General features: G+C 47.1%; 1 protein-coding gene across 3 annotated transcripts in view; it reads right to left on the reverse strand.

Annotated features, from left to right (window-relative positions):
- tmtc1 (transmembrane O-mannosyltransferase targeting cadherins 1) overlaps window positions 1–17,407 on the reverse strand; it is a 118,996-nt gene that overhangs the window by 95,122 nt on the left and 6,467 nt on the right. For all 3 annotated transcript variants that reach the window (XM_055650320.1, XM_055650319.1, XM_055650317.1), the window contains exons 2-3: window positions 4,914–5,091; window positions 424–497 (exon numbers count right to left, since the gene is read on the reverse strand). In XM_055650320.1, the coding sequence (XP_055506295.1) occupies window positions 424–497; window positions 4,914–5,091 (252 nt within the window). The remainder of the gene's footprint in view (window positions 1–423; window positions 498–4,913; window positions 5,092–17,407) is intronic.

Genomic DNA, 17,407 nt, shown 5'->3' on the forward strand with positions numbered 1-17,407 from the left:
GCAGAGAGTTCCAGCACTCTTGTGTGTTCTTCTCATCTCACAAAGGACACACTTAAGCTGTGACCCCTTGACCTGGACTTCCCCAACATCGGGAACAATCTTCCTGCATCTAGCCTATCCAAGCCCTTAAGAATTTTGATACGTTTCTCAATCTCCTAAATTCTAGAGAGTATAAACAAAGTCTATCCAGTCTTTCTTCATAAGACAGTCTGACATCCCAGGCATCAGTGGTGAAACGAGAAGGATGGATTTTAGAATGAACATTTAGAATACCGAATTTAATTACACATAAAAAATAATTTAAAATCTAAATGCTGTATTGAACTTCAGGATAGCTAGTCACTGTAAACGAGATGTGTAAGAAAAAAAGTCAGTTTGCACACTGTCGTGCATTGATGTGGTTCATTGATGAGTCATACACACCTAAGGTAGGAGAGGAAAGTCAGAAGGTAGAGGACACAAGCCAAGACATCAGCTCGGCCCACGATTCCCGTTACCTGGTGAAACAACAACTGCACATGTGAGAGGCACATACACCATTAACACAAAATACCAGCAAAAGATGGAACTATTTTTGTTGTGCTCCTGTATACTCCTGCGTGCAGTCTTTTACCGAATAACATAATATCATAGTCATGGAGTGATACAGTGTGGAAACAGGCCCAACTTGCCCACACCAGCCAACAATGTCCCAGCTACACTAAACCCACCAGCCTGCGTTTGAACCATATCCCTCCAAACATGCCCTATCCATGTACCAGGTATCCATGTACCAGGTATCCATGTGCCATGTACATAGCCAAAGGTTAGCAAGGCTGCCTGATAACATCTTCCCCTCACATACAGTAAGTAATCCATATCTGTTCACATAAATCACGTTCAAAATCGGATAGGAAATCATGGATGCATCCCCACCCATCAAACACAGGAGTATTCCGGCTATCTGGACCATTGTCTGTTTATTTTTCGCCTGCCCATTTATACTTATGTCCTTCCAGTCAGTAAAAATAATAGAAGGATGTTTTATAAAAATGGATGTCAATGAGTACAAGGGAATAATTTGCAAGGATGTAGGTGATGTTGCCTGAGGGATATTTTGTTGCACTTCAACAACTTTAATAAGGTTCAGCTAGTTCATGCAGCATAATATAGTCACACAAAGAGCTATGGTAAAAAAAATGGATCAATTCCCATTGTGAATGTAGTGATAAATTAATTATAATCTTTGCATGCCCACGGCACAAGAACACTCTCTACGTGGAGGTCCCTGGAATTGTCAAGGTTCTGCACTTCCTGGGAACAGTTCAAAGACCAAATGTCCAAGAAAGCGTGAACTCCTTTGAGGGAAGGGAAGGAATTCCACTGTGTCTATCGGTACGGTGGTGCAGCGGTGGAGTTGCTGCCTTGCAGCACCAGTGACTCAGGTTCAATCCTGACTACGGGAGCTGTTTGTATGGAGTTTGTATTTTCTCCCTGGGACCGCGTGGGTTTTCTCCGGGTGCTCTGGTTTCTTCCCTCGTTCCAAATATGTGTAGGTTTGTAGGCTTCTTTAAATTGTCCCTTGTGTGTAGGATAGAACTAGTTTACAGGGATCGTTGGTCAGCGTGGATTCGGTGGGCCGAAGGACCTGTTTCCATGCTGTATCTCGAAACTAAGGCTGCGTTACTTAATTGGAAAGGACACCTTTCTCATCCTTGCCTGGTACCCAGGTTGGAAGGGAAATAGTTGTGTCCTGTTTATCCCAGGAGGGTTCTACTTGTTGGATCATGTTCGAGGCCACACTGGAGTTTGCCCATTCACCAACTGAGCCTGCAAATTCCCTGGGTATCTGCAAAGAAAGCTTGGGTGTGATGCAGGTGGTAAGGAGGTGGGGGATGAGAGGGAAAACAACAGTTTGAAGGAAGAACAGATGGTAGAACATCCTGAGCATTTTGATGAAGGAATTCAAGTCAAAGAATCTTGCAACACAGATAAGGGCCCTTCAACCAACCAAATCTCTGCTTACCATCAAGCACCCAATTACACTAATCCTAAATTAATCAATTAAAAAAAAATTATTTCCACGTTCCCATCAACTTTCCCAATGCTCCTCACCAAGGGCTTGCTCAACTGGCGGTGAGAGGGGACTTTCTGCATTAATCCCATTTTTTATTCTCCACACATTTCCACCATCTCCTCCCAGACTCTATCACTCACGACTGCGGGAAAGTTACAATTACATCCTCATAATGACATCCTTCCCGCAGCAGGGTGACCAAAATGACTCACAAAACTACAGGTGTGGCCTCACTAATGTCTTCTGCAACTGTAACATAACATCCCCGCTTCCACACTCAAGCCCCGACTGATGAAAGCCAACACAGCAACAGTGTAATTGACTACCTTATCTACCTGTGACGCCACATTCAGGGAACCATGTAGCTGCACTCCTGGGTCCCACTGCTCTACAACACTCCCCAGGGCCCTGCCCTTCACTCTGAAGATCCTACCCTGGCTTCACTTCCCAAACTCACACTTATCTGCACAAAACTCCCTTAAACATTCCTCAGCCAACTTGGCCAGCTGATTAATATCCTGTTGTAATTTTGGAATGGAATACTTTAATGTCCCATGTGACCAGGCACAGTGAAATTCCTTGCTTGCATACCCATGATAACCATCTTTAATGCCTACATTACCACACGCTTTGCCATCCATGTGATCACATCCCTTCTACACTGGATGGTGATCTGATGCCCTGCACATTCTCACCTAAATTGTCCATACAAACCACAAACAGCGATGGGCCCTGCACCGATCCTTGAGGCACCACTACATACAAGTCACAGGCCTCAAGTCCAAAAAGCACCCTTCCACCACACTCTCTCTCCTTCCTTCCATGAAGCCAATTCTGTATCCAGTTAGCTATTTCTCCGTGGATCCCTTGCGATCAAACTTGACAATCATACTGCAGAATACAACCTGGAGCACACTGTACTGTTGGTACGCAAACTCCCTCGGGCATAGCTCCGCTTGCAGCCAATCACTTCAGAACTGAAACCATTCTGAATTTTCATTACAAGGTCAAAATTATGTTTTCCTTTAAATTATTTTCTTTACCCTCCACCGAGACCTCCGCTCATCTTCCTACCGTCAGATTTCCCCAGGGACACCAGATGCAGGGAACCAGAAGCTGCAATGCTGAATATATAACATAACAAAACAATACGCTGGAGTATTCGGCAAGAGCTGGCGAGAGCTTCCAGCAGTTCAGTTCACGGCATCTTGTACGGGGATAATTTTATGAATAAACTAGACATCCAGTGATTAATTCTATCCATGTGGGCATGGTACATCTCTATCCAGAAAAGCTAGGTCCTTATATTAAAACTGTGACCCCAGGCTCTAGACACAGCCATCCAGAGAAAATATTATTCCATCTATTTTGTCGAGCCCCATAAGAATTTTGGACCTTTCAATGTGATTATCACGCTTCCATCTACACTGGCAACTACAAATCCAGTCGGTAGGCTGTGGGAGAGCTGGGAAGGGGAGGGGAAAGAGGGGGAAAGCAAGGACTACCTGAAATTGGAGAAGTCAATGTTCATACCGCTGGGGTGTAAACTAGCCAAGCGAAATATGAGGTGCTGATCCTCCAATTTGCGGTGGGACTCACTCTGGCCATGGAGGATGCCCAGGACAGAAAGGTCGGATTCGGAATGGGAGGGGGAGTTGAAGTGCTGAACCACCGGGAGATCAGGTTGGTTGGTGCGAACCGAGCGGAGGTGTTGGGTGAAGCGATCGCCAAGCCTACACTTGGTCTCACCGATGTAGAGCAGCTGACATCTAGAGCAGCGGATGCAATAGATGAGGTTGGAGGAGGCGCTGGTGAATCTCTGCCGCACCTGGAAAGACTGCTTGGAGTCAAGGGGGGAGGTAAAGCGACAAGTGTAGCATTTCCTGCGGTTGCAAGGAAAAGTACCAGGGGAGGGGGTGGGAAGGGACAAATTGACCAGGGAGTTACGGAGGGAGCGGACTCTGCGGAAAGCCAAAAGGGGAGGAGATGGGAAGATGTGGCCAGTGGTGGGATCCCGTTGGTGGTGGCAAAAATGTTGGAGGATTATCTGTTGTGTGCGACGGCTGGTAGGGTGGAAGGTGAGGACAAGGGGGACACTGTCCTTGTTATGAGTGGGGGGATGGGGAGTGAGAGCGGAGCTACGGGATATAGAGGAGACCCTGGTGAGAGCCTCATCAATAGTCGAAGAGGGGAACCCCCGTTCCCTAAAGAATGAGGACATCTCCAATGCCCTGGTTTGGAACATCATCCTGTGTGCAGATGCAGCGTAGACAGCGGAATAATGGGAGTAGGGGGATAGGGTCCTTACAGGAAGCAGGGCGGGAAGAAGTGTAGTCCAGATAGCCATGGGAGGCCGACATCTACGACAAACCCATTGACATCTCCAATTTCAGGTGGTTCTTGCTTTCTCCCTCCTTCCCCTCCCCTTCCCAGCTCTCCCACAGCCTGCTGTATCGGGGGGGGGGGGGGGGGGGGGGGGGGGGGGGGGAGGGGGGGGGGAGGGGGGGGGGGGGGGGGGGGGAGGGGGAGGGGAGGGGGGAGGGGGGGGGGGGGGGGAAGGGGAGGGGGGGGGGGGGGAAGGGGAAGGGGGAGGGGGAGGGGGAGGGGGAGGGGGAGGGGGAGGGGGAGGGGGAGGGGGAAGGGGGAGGGGGGGGGGGGGGGAGGGGGAGGGGGAGGGGGGGGGAAGGGGGGGGGAGGGGGGGGGAAGTAAGGGGGGGGGAGGGGACAACAATGCAAAGCATTGGAACAATTTTTTGGGGTCTAATAAAGAGATGGTTGTAAAGGGTTATGAGCCAATAAACCAGGATTAAGTCTAAAGAATGCTAATCCTACATGAGGACAGCAGTCCGCCACTCACAGCTTCAGTGTGGACAGGATGTACAGCAAAGAGAAGCGCGGCGAGGAGCGCCGGCCGCGTGTCCCGGAACACGGCTTTGTCACACGTGTGGAGCAGCAGTGATGTCACGGCGCAGTGCAGGCCCACGTTGACCATGTGGAAATACAGAGGGGTCATGCCGCCCAGCAGAATGTTTAACCTAGCACACAATGCAAAGAAAAAGCAACATTAATACACAGAATACGCTAATACACATCTAATTACAGGGAAACAGCCTGTGTTCAGCCCACATGTTTACATGGCCTTACAATATGAAAGTCTCGTTTTTAGTTTAGAGATGCGTCATGGAAACAAGCCCTTCGGCCCACCAAGTCCATGACAACCATCGCTCACAATAACTTGATGTTATCCCACTTTGGCATCCACTGCTTTCACGCTGGGGACAAATTGCAGAAGCCAATTATACTACAAACCCGCTCGTATTTGGGATGTGGGAGGAAACCAGAGCACCCAGAGGAAACCCACGTAGTCACAGGGAGAACGGGCAAATTCTACACATACTGCACCCGAGGTCAGAATACAACCTGGGTCTCTAGCTCCACCAGCCGCGTCACTGACTGTGTCGCACAGTCCTTTGGTACATTGAGTCTATGCCAGTCCACAGAGCAATTCCATTCCCTACTACTTTGCCCTGTAACCTATACACCCAATCAACTCTTCCCCGATTCCAACACACACGCACACGCACACGCACACACACGCACACACACACGCACACGCACACGCACACACACATTATGGACAGTTTACAGCAGCCAATTAATGCACGGACCCATCGTGTCTGCGATGTACGATGGAATGAGAGCACCCAGGGGAAACCCACCCAGGAAGAATGATCAAGACCAACTACAGGCAGTGCCAGAGGTAGGTATTGAACCTGTGTCGCTGGAGCTGTGAGGCAGTGGCTATGAGAGACACCACTCCCGTACAGATTCCAGAATTTATCTTTAACGTGAGCAGCCTCTAACTCTTTTTCTGCTCATTTCAACATTTCCTTCTATTTCTATGTATTTCATGGACTGAGCCAACCTCTGTCTTAATGAATTTCAACCTCTCCATCCAGTTGCACGCCCCAGATTCAAACTGCGTATGGCAATAGTAATTGGAAACTTATTCACCCTGATCCTATCATCTTTGGATCATAGTAAAAGGAATACAGAGCTCTGGCCCATCCCACCATTCAGCTGACCCTGGCTCGCAGGCAACTCAGGTCGACACAGTGGTGCAGCGGTAGAGTTACCTCCTTACACCCCTAGAGGCCCGGGTTCGATCCTGACTATGGGTGTTGCCTGTACGGAGTTTGTTTGTTCTCCCCGTGATCCACGTGGGTTTTCTCCGGGTGCTCCGATCCGATCCCTGTCACCAGTAAACAGGCCAGTAGAAGCCAACTAACTGTGCTTGGCTGCTGGAACACTGGCACCTTGAACTGAGCCAAGGCTATGGTCACAGATAAGCCACAGCTAGGTCCAGTTAGTGAGTACTGCATCAGCACCTGCACCTTGTCAGCCCAGCTCCTTATTAACCCAGGGCTTCCAGCGAAGGGAGAGAGAAGGAAGGAGAGAGATGGAGGGAGAGAGAAGGAGGGAGAGAAAGAAGGGAGGGAGGGAGGGAGAGAGAGAGAAGGAGGAGGAGGAGAGAGAGAGGAGGGAGAGAGGGAGGGAGAAGGAGGGAGAGAGAGGAGGAGGAGGGAGAGAGAGGAGGAGGGAGAGAGAGGAGAGGGAGGGAGAGGAGGGTGGATGGAGGAGGGAGGAGGGAGAGGAGGAAGGGAGAGGGAGGGAGACAGAGGAGGGAGAGGGAGAGGAGGAGGGAGGGAGAGAGGAGGAGGGAGAGGAGGGAGGGGGAGAGGAGAGGAGAGGAGAGGAGGGAGGAGGAGAGGAGGAGGGAGAGGAGAGGAGGAGAGAGAGAGAGGAGAGAAGAGAGGAGGAGAGAGGAGGGAGAGAGAGGAGGGAGAGAGACGGGAAGGAGGGAGAGAGAGAAGGAAGGAGGAGGGAGGAGGAGGAAGGAGGAAGAGGGAGAAGGAGGGATAGAGAAGGAGAAGGGGAGAGAAGGGAAGGAAGCTCTTGGCGTGAATCCTCCCCACTGACGACAAGGGACTGCTTCCTTGTGCAAACTGGGACTCTACACGCTTTTGTCTGCTGTTGGAAACAAAGCATGTTGTGACTTCACCCAGCTGCGAGCCCCAGCGCTTTGACCAAACAGCAGTGACAAACATTCAACCTCTGGCTGGCCGGCACCAGCCTGCTGGGAAGCACTCGGTATCGGAAGCAAGACTCACGTGGGGATGCTGACGGCTCTCCACTTACCTCTGTGGCAAGAACCTAGCACTAATCTGTCACAGATTAATTTAATTGCCTAACCTCTAATCTCCTTGCCCTCCCAACCAGCCTGCCTGCAGCAGATGGCGTGATGCACGTCAAAAGATAATAGAAATGAAGGCTCTCTACAACACAGGAGAAAAGTTAATTCATCTCGTTAGACAGCAGGGATGAAAGCTTTTCTTGCTCGATACCACACTGCTGTTCAAGGCTAATCCATGGGCATCAACTGAGGGCTTCTTTTCCCAACTACATTGTAAAACATTTTACTTGGGGAAAGTAAATGTTTTGGAATTGTGTAAGTGAGAGAGAATGATTGAGCACACTGATTATGTCTTTGTCCTACATTCCATTAAAAATATAGGTTATATTTCAGTTATATAGGGCACTGTGGAAATCCCATCTGCAGCAGTGTGTTCAGTGTTGGGTTTTCTACTGAAGCAAGGATACGAAAGCACCAGAAGCAATTCACAGCTCTGCTTGACTGACAGTAACTGGGGTGGATGCATTGTCTCGTTAGTAGCTACGAGAATTTTTAGTTTAGTTTAGAGATACAGCCCGGAAACAGGCCCTTCAGCCCACTGAGGTTATCCATTTTGGTGGCAAAAACGGGAAAGCAGACTATTATCTAAATGGTGGCCGATTGGGAAAGGGGGAGATGCAGCGAGACCTGGGTGTCATGGTACACCAGTCATTGAAGATAGGTATGCAGGTGCAGCAGGCAGTAAAGAAAGCGAATGGTATGTTAGCTTTCATTGCAAAAGGATTTGAGTATAGGAGCAGGGAGGTTCTACTGCAGTTGTACAGGGTCTTGGTGAGACCACACCTGGAGTATTGCGCACACAAATCTGGAGACATTATTGCCATTACAATTTTGACCAAGCCAATTAGATTTGGTTTACCTCTCTAGAATTTAGGAGATTGAGAGGGGATCTTATAGAAAACTTACAAAATTCTTTTTGGAGGCTAGATGCAGGAAGATTGTTCCCGATGTTAGGGAACCAGGACAAGGGGTCACAGCTTAAGGATAAGGGGGGAAAAAACCCACACGAGATGAGAAGAACTTTTTTCACACAGAGAGTGGGAATCTCTGGAACTCTCTGCCACAGGAGGGCCAGTTCATTGGCTATATTTAAGAGGGAGGTGGGGGGCTAAGGGATCAGGGGGTATGGAGAGAAGGCAGGTAATACCAGTTGGATGATCAGCCATGATCAATATTATGGCGGTAGCAGGCTCGAAATCGAATGGCCTACTCCTGCACCTAAATGTTTCTCTATGAGTCTGTTCTGACCAGCAATCCCCGTGCACTAACACTATCCTACACACACTGGAGACAATTTACAATTTTACCAAGCCAATTAACCTGTACGTTTTTGGAGTGTGGGAGAAAACCAGAGCAGCTGGAGAAAACCCACACAGGTCGCAGGGAGAACAGGAGGTAGGGGTGAGGTGGGGGGGAGATCAAGATATTAAACCAGGCAGGGACCAATATTATAGAAAATCAAAGGAAAATCTATATATTAAAAAAACAGAGAATGCTCAGCAGGTCAGGCAGCATCTGAAAGAGAAACATTTAAAAAAAATTATAGTTCATCAGAAGTATTTCTACCACTTTTTATTTCATATTTCCAGCAAATGCAATTTGTTTGCTTTTTCCAAGGGGGAATTTACTGAGCTGAAGAGAAATGACCAGACCAGAGAGGACATTTATAATTTGGACAACAAAACTGTAGCCCCGCCCCCTAACAGCACCAGAGACCCCGGTTCATGTTCATGAATTCATAAGGAACAGAATGAGGCCATTCAGCACATAGTCTACTCCACCATTGAATCATGGCTTATCTATCTCTCCTTCCTAACACCATTCACCTGCCTACTCCCCACATCCCCAGACAAATGTACTGAACACAAATCTATCTACAGTATCTCTGCCTTAAAAATATCCATTGACTTAGCCTCCACAGCCTTCTGTAGCAATGAATTCCACAGATTCACCACCCACTGACTAAAGAAATCTCCTTCAAGCAGGAACGGTGTTTGTTTCTGAGGCTATGACATCTGGTTCCAGACTCTCCACTAGTGGAAACATCCTCTCTACATCCACTCTATCCAGGCCTTTCACTACTCAGCTATGAGAAAACTGCCCTCCACCAGGTCCTCGGACAGCGTGCTCCAGATCACAACCACAGTAGACGGCACAGTTGCTGCCCTATTGCACCAGAGACCCAGGTTTGATCCTGACCACGGGTGCTGTTTGTACGGAGTTTCTACGCTCTCCCCGTGACCTGCGCTGGTCTTCTCCAGGATGTCTACACTTCAAAGGCGTACAGGTTTGCAGGCTAATTGGCTTGGTGAAATTGTGAATTGTTCTTAGGATAGAACTAGTGTAGGGGATTGCTGGTCAGCATGGACTCGGTGGGCCGAAGGGCCTGTTTCCATGCTATATAACCATATAACATAACCATATAACAATTACAGCACGGTATCTCTCTAAACTAAATAATAAACGCAGAGTGATTGATTGGAAGGGGCAGGATTTCATCGTAACAGCAACAATGGTAAAGGTGATTTGTCAAAACATGAAAGATTAATAAGAACGATTATCTTACAGAGAGATCAACGGGCGTGATAAAATAGCTGTAGCAGTAACATGGTTATACGGCAATTTGATGACTCAAAAAGACAGACAAATGGTAAATGTGAGAGTGTTGGAACAACCCTGGAGATGTGAGGCAGGCGTAATCCCAGAGATAAAACATGAAAGAAAAAGATGACAACAAAGAATTTTTTTTAAAGAAAAACTCAAAACGCTGTGGGACAGGCAGCATCTCTAGAGAACATGGACAGCTGACGCTTTGGGTCGGGACGCTTCTGCAGACTGAATTTATTTTCATAAAGCCTTGCTCTGTCGTTTCATAGTCAGTTTATCCAATATAAACCCCATAAAAATTCAAGAAGCAAGCTACAACATAGGAACACGAAATGCTGGAGTAACTCAACGGGACATGCAACATCACTGGAGAGAAGGAATGGGTGACAGGTTTCAGGTCGAGTCTGAAGAAGGATCTCGACCCGAAACGTCACCCATTCCTTCTCTCCAGAGATGCTGCCGGTCCCACTGAGTTACTCCAGCATTTTGTGTCTATCTTCATTGTAAACCAGTATCTGCAGTTGTTTATTCAGTCCCTTGCAGAAGTCCCACAATTCTATTAGATTATGGCTGGGTTTATATTAATCCCCACTCGCCTATCTGCTTTGCCTACCTGTCCCACATGCTGGCATACAACCAGCTTTAAAGTTCCTTATCCAAACTGAACAAACCGACAGGCCACAATAAAGTGGTGCCAGGAGGTCCATCAGGGCTCCTACCCGTGACTGCAGGAAACAGAAGAACGTTGAAGGAGAGAGTTCAGGTCTCACATCGTGCCCAGGTCTGAAAAGGGTCTCGATCAGAAACTTCACCCATTCCTTCCCTCCAGAGATTCTGCCTGATACCCCAGCCTATCATGTTTCTAGGTTGCAGCCTGTTTCTTGAATTTTCATGGGGGCATTCCTTGGAGCGCAGGAGAATGAGGGGTGATCTTGCAGAGGTGTATAAAATCATGAATAGATCGGATAGATGCTCAGAGTAGGTGAACTGAGGACCAGAGGGCATAGGTTTAAGGTGAAGGGGAAAAATGTAATAGGAATCTTAGAGATAACCTTCTCACACACAGAGTGGTGGGTGTATGGAACAAGCTGCCAGGGGAGGTAGTTGAGGCAGGGGCTATCCCAACACTTAAGTAGCGGCTCGACAAGTATATGGATAAGACAGGTTTGGACGAACATGGACCAAATGCTGGCAGAAGGGACTAGTGTGGCTGGGACAGGTTGGCCGGTGTGAGCAGGTTGGGCCTGTTTCCACAGTGTCACTCTATGACTATCTATGAGAGGATTACGTTTGGGGTTGAGGTCAAAAGCAATGGAAGGATGGAGAAGGTGGTCACATAACCGGTGCGATGCCCCTCCTTCCCTTTCACTGCTGTGACAAGAATTGGCGGATGACTCCAGCCACACAGGACCAACAGATCCAGTTTAAACCCTTGCACAAGCAACAAAATTAATGCCTCCTCATTCAAGTAGGAGACGATATCCTCAATTCTGGCTGCCGCAGGGTGTTCAAGATTCATTTGTCTGCAATAAGGTGTCTGATCTTTCCAAAATCCTTCCTAAATTGAATTGTTTGCAAACTAAGTGTATATGAAATAGCAATATGTGTCAGAAAGGACTGCAGATGCTGGTTGATGAAAACACCCTAGTGTCTCATTGATGAGACTATAGCTTTGCAATCTTCAATGCATATTGGAAATTATTATTCTGCCCATCAATGATTGTTGAGAAAAGCTGCATAATTATAATGAAGATGAGAGAAGAGGTGAGAGAATAGCCAGTCCCTTTATGTGCAGAATTAATACAACATCAGCAGCTGCACTGTGCAACGTCTACAAAACGCATTGCAGTTATTACTCCAGTAGTTTTGTCTCCCACACCACTGATTTCCACTAGCAAGAAGGACAACAGGAGCCTGGAACACCCAGGGCATCACGTTCCCTTCACTTCACCGCGACTTCGAAGTGTATTGCCAATCCTTCATCATTGCTGGAAGTTCCTGAGGAAGCACCTTCACCAGAGGGAGTGCAGTGGTTCAAGGTGGCGATGCCTCACCACCTTCTCAAGGGCAATGGGGACAGGCAGTAAACGCCAGTCGTGCCAGCGGTGTAGATACCAAAATAATGAACAGAGAATAACTTGCTTCATGTACATTGATTGTTTAGAGTCATAGACTCATAGAGTGATACAACGTGAAAACAGGCACCTCGGCCCAACTTGCCCACACCGGCCAGCATGTCCCAGCTACATGCGAGAACGTAAAAATATTAAATCATTTTAAAACAAAAAGACTTTGCGTAAAAAAGTGAGTCCCTGTTCTCATTCTACTTGCAGAGATTCCTACAAACTTAGGTGGGGGTGTTGGGATTCATTGCAACATGCACAGCATTAACAGGGCTATTGTTCATTGACCTAGTAATAGTAATGAGGTTTACAAAGGTCAATATGAATTGATGTACAGTAGCTCCTTACTTTAGTGACGGGATGTGATGCATTACACAGGAGAGCTGGTGGACTAAAAGCAACAAAAAGTCAGAGGATGAGGCGAGCAGGACCTTGGAGGTGAAAGGCATTTTGAAGTGGGTGTCAGTGGAGAGATTTGGGATTAGGGATTAGACCAGCATGTATGTAATACTCCAAAGGTTCAGCACAGAACTACTGCCTCAAACCCTTTTTGAGTCACCATTTTCCTCGCTTATGCAGCATGGAAGTTCAGTGCCACCTGAGGGTTTTATTTTTTTTAAGTTTGGAGACACTGCACGGAAACAGGCTCTTTGGCTCACCAAATCCACGCTGATCATACGTTCACACTCATTCCATGGTATCCCACTTTCACATCCACTCCCTACACACTGGGGACAATTTACAGAGGTCCAATAACCTACAAACCCACACGTCTTTGGGATGTGGGAGGAAACTGTAGCACCCGGAGGAAACCCAAGCGGTCAATGGAAAACGAGCACACTCCACACAAATTGTACAGGAGGACGAACACAAGACACTGGCTGGACATGTTGGTTGGTGTGAGCAAGTTGGGCCTTGCTGTATGACTCTACAACACTAAACAGCTACTCCAGACACCAGTCAATCATAACTCAACTGTATCTTTGGCCTGGCTTTGTTTGACAACTGATGTCCGTGAATACTGAGATCAAGCAATCAATCGCAGTTTGAAATTTTCAATTGACGTAGTGGGAGTGGATGAGAATGTGGTATAGCATAGAACGAGCATGAACAGGTGATCGATGGTCGGTGGACTCAGAGGGCTGACGGACCTGTTTCGATGCTATATGTCTAAATTAAACTAAAAACACGATCGGTGCAAAATGGGTGACCGATTGGGGAGTGAGGATTTGATGGGACTTCGGGCCTGTTTCCAGCTGTATAATTCCAAAAATATCAACACTTACTAACACTTGGCCATTGCTTGGATTCTACAAGCTTCAAGATCGTAAAATTCCATGTTTGAAGCAACACATTTACACAGAGAGTGACAAAATATTGACAAGACTTACATGCCAGCAATACTACTGTGGATAAATGATGGCCCCTCCCAGAACAACCTCATTAAAAGTGTTATTGGGCAATGCTGATGTGGCAATAATTAATGCTCCTCCCTTGTTTCCCTGTGGCCATTTGAGAGATAATTGCCCCAGCAGGAAGCAAGAACAGACTGGATGGGTGTGACATGCTCTCTCTCCTTTTAGCTCCAATAATTACAAGATGACAGCTGTCACTTGGAAGCTGTCTGGTGCTCATCACAACAAGATAGAATTTAAAAAAGAGGAGCATTTTCAAGGCTACATGCAAAGAGCGAATGGGATTTTTTGGAAAGCAAAATGGTCGCCTATTAGTTTAGTTTAGAGATGCAGTGCGGAAACAGGCGCTTCTTCCACCCACCGAGTCCACACCAACCAGCAATCACCCCATATAACCATATATACCCCGCACACTAACACTATCCTGCACACACTAGGGACAATTTACAATCTTTACCAAAGCCAATTAGCCTACAAAGTTGTGCGTCTTTGGAGTATGAGAAGAAACTGGAGCATCCGGAGAAAACCCACGTGGTCACAGGGAGAACGTACAAACCCCATACAGACAGCACCCGTAGTTCGGTTCAAACCCGGGTCTCTGGCGCTGTAAGGCTGCGCCTCCGTGCCGCCCCTATTCTGCTGTGAGACTCAGAACAATTGCCAGATATGTTAAATGAATGTTCGGTGACCATTCATTACCTGCGAGGCAGGACTGCGGACTACTGCAGAGAAGCGTGCAACAAAACAGGACAATATATCGCTGTCTTCCACCACACCCTCTCCAGTGAGCAGGAACCAGAAACCCTTCACTGTACTCCCTCAACCAAGAATATTATGACCCACAGCAACATTCTGCACAGTTCTTCCTGCCAGACCACGACTCGTGCCTGGGACTCTGGGACTAGACATTAGACTTTACAGATACAGTGCCGAAACAGGCCCTTCGCCCCACCGAGTTCACGCTGACCAGCGAGCCCCGAACACTAACGCTATGCTGCACACTAAAGACAATTTACAATTGACAGAAGCCAAGTAACCTGCACATCGTTGGAATGTGGGTGGAAGCCGGAGCACCCGGAGAAAACCCACGCGGTCATGGGGAGAACATACAAGCTCCATACAGACAGTTCCCATAGTCAAGTTCAAACCCAAGTCTCTGGCACTGTCAGGCAGCAACTCTACCGCTGCGCCACCATATGAACAAAGCACAGGGCAGGCGATATCAAGTTTAATGTCGCCGGGAAACCTGCCCTGTAGAAAGCTTTCTGCATATCTTCCATCTATATCTCTCGTTCCCCTTTTCCCCGACTCTCAGTCTCGCCTATTCCTTTTCTCCAGAGAGGCTGCATTTTCTCCAGAGAGTTACCCCAGCATGTTGTGTCTGTCTACATCTCCTTCAGTTTATTTTTCTCTTGCTCTTCCTCTCCACTGCATTTGACCCATTCCACATGGTGGACATCTGCAGACCCTCACCATTCCAGGATGCATATTTCCCCCAAATCCCCCCCTGGATATTTCAACGTCAGTCCGACTGTTCGATTAACTTCACAATAAGCACATGCATTCCAACCTTAAACTTGTGCTGCTGATTACACGAACTATCCTTACCAGTTACAAAGAAATAATATTTTACTTAAAATGTATCCAAGCACCAGGAGGGCAGAAGAAACAATTAAGGTTGGACCACACTCGATGGATCTCTGAACTAATTTCCTGTTGAGTTTCTCCCGTCAGAACCATCCCCATCTGTACTGAATTAGGAATCGCCCTTGATGTTGGATTCTGTTTGAACTTCACCAAGGTAGTTCACGCATGTGGCATGAAGAGGTCCCTCACTCACACTCCCTCTGTTGCCTCTTCCCTCTTCATTCAGCTCCTGAGCCCATGGAGGCAGACTAACATTCAGTCCCTCGTCTACTCCTCAGTTGGAACTTGGAAGTCTGCAATTTATGTTAATGTCAGAAAAAGATGTATCTTTTTATTTGATGGATAAAACGGAAAGGCTCAGAGGAGCAATTTTTTTTACAGAGGGTGGTGGGTATATGGAACCAGTTTCCAGAGGAGGTAGTTGAGGCATTTGAACAGGTGCATGGATAGGAAAGGTTTAGAGGGCTATCAGCCAAACGCAGGCAAGTGGGACTAGTGTAGATGGGGCATCTTGGCCGGCATGGGCAAGTTGGGCCAAAGGGCCTGTTTCCATACTGTATGACTCTACGACTCTACAACTGAATGACAATGAAATACGAAAAATAACCAATCCAATAGCAATTAAGAATAAAAGTTAACAACATCTGTGGGCTATTTTGCAGAATGAGAGAAAAGACACGGGTTTAAACTCTGAGACAGGAGCAGAATTCGAGCCTTTCACTCATCTACCTTCCCACCGTCTTTAAGTGCACTTTTAGAGCTCAGTTTGTTTTTTCAGTTCAGCCTTTATCCAATTGCTCTTTTTTCTTTATGTTTAAGTAACCTAGAAACACAAGGATAATTAAAACCACGTTTCAGTGGATGTTTCAGTCGATGTTGCAGTGTTCCAATATTATCACAAGCTCGCTATCAAACATATTTGTGAAAAACATGCAGTGAGGAGATGCCTCTGTTACAAAAGGTTGGCAGTAAATCATACACGCGCCAGGGTGAAAATGCAGTATTTCACAAAAGCGCAGTAATTCGCAGTAAGACTGAAGAAGGGTTTTAACCTGAAACGTCATATTTTCCTTTTCTCCCGAGATGCTGCCTGACCCACTAACGTACTCCTGCTTTTTGTGTCTATCTTCAGTATTTCACAAGCTCAGTCTATAGAAACAGGTCCATGGCAGACTCCATCTCCCTGGTCCTACACCCATCCCTGGAATGTCACGATTTTCCGCAATAAGTCTCTCTCCTCTGTTTTTACTATGGGAATAAACAATGAAGACTGGGGAACTTGGGACGGATAATGGAATTGTCTTGCAGACAGTCCGTTTTATGGTGGAGGAGATGCTGAATGTGCTACAGCATATGCAGGTAGATAAATCTCCCAAGGTTGATCAGATATATCCAAGGTCACTGTGGGAAGCTAGAGAAAAACACTGCAGATCCCCAGCTGAGACGTATGAATCATCACTAGGTACAAGTGAGGTGCCGGCAGACATCCTAATGTTATGCCTCCATTTAAGAATGGCTGCAAGGCAGAAGCTTGGGAACGATATACCAGTGAGCCTAACGCCTGCGGTAGGCAAGTTACTAGAGAGTATCCTGAGGGATAAGATATATGTGCATTTGGGTAGACAGGGGCTGATTAGAATAGTCACCATGGTTTTGTATGTGGGAGATCGTGATTGAAAATCTGATTGAGTTTTTTGAAGAAGTAACCAAAAACGTTGATGAAGGCAAAGCCATAGACATTGTCTATGATGAGGTTCCACCTGGTAAATTGACGGTTAGATCGCCTGGGATCTAGGGAGAGTTAGCCAACTGGATAGAGAACTGGCTTTATGAAAGGGAGCAGAGAGTGACGGTGGAAGGTTGTTTATCGGACTGGAGGCCTGTGACTATTGGTCTACTGTGAACATGGATCGGTGCTGGGCCCATTGATGTTTGTGGTATCTATCAACGATTTGGATGAGAATGTAGAAGGCAAGATTGGAACTAAAGTGGGTGATATTTGCAGGTGACACTAAAGTGGGTGACCCTTCTTCAGACTTTGAAGCTAGCAAAGATGGTTATCAAAAATTACCACAGGACCTTGGCCAGTTTGGGCAAGTGGGCCGAGGAATGGTTAAAGGAATTTAATGCAGATAAGTTCGTAGTGTTGCATTTTGAGAAGTTAAACTAAGGCAGGACCTTCGCAGTGAACAGCAGGACTCGAGGATTTTTATAGAGCAGAGGGATCTACGAGAGCAGGGTACACGGTTCCTCACAAGTAGAGAGGGTAATCAAGAAGGATTTGGGTTCATTGGCTTTTATCAGT

The sequence above is a fragment of the Leucoraja erinacea genome, chromosome 19 (assembly GCF_028641065.1).
Source record: "Leucoraja erinacea ecotype New England chromosome 19, Leri_hhj_1, whole genome shotgun sequence".
In the NCBI taxonomy this organism is placed as follows: domain Eukaryota; kingdom Metazoa; phylum Chordata; class Chondrichthyes; order Rajiformes; family Rajidae; genus Leucoraja; species Leucoraja erinaceus.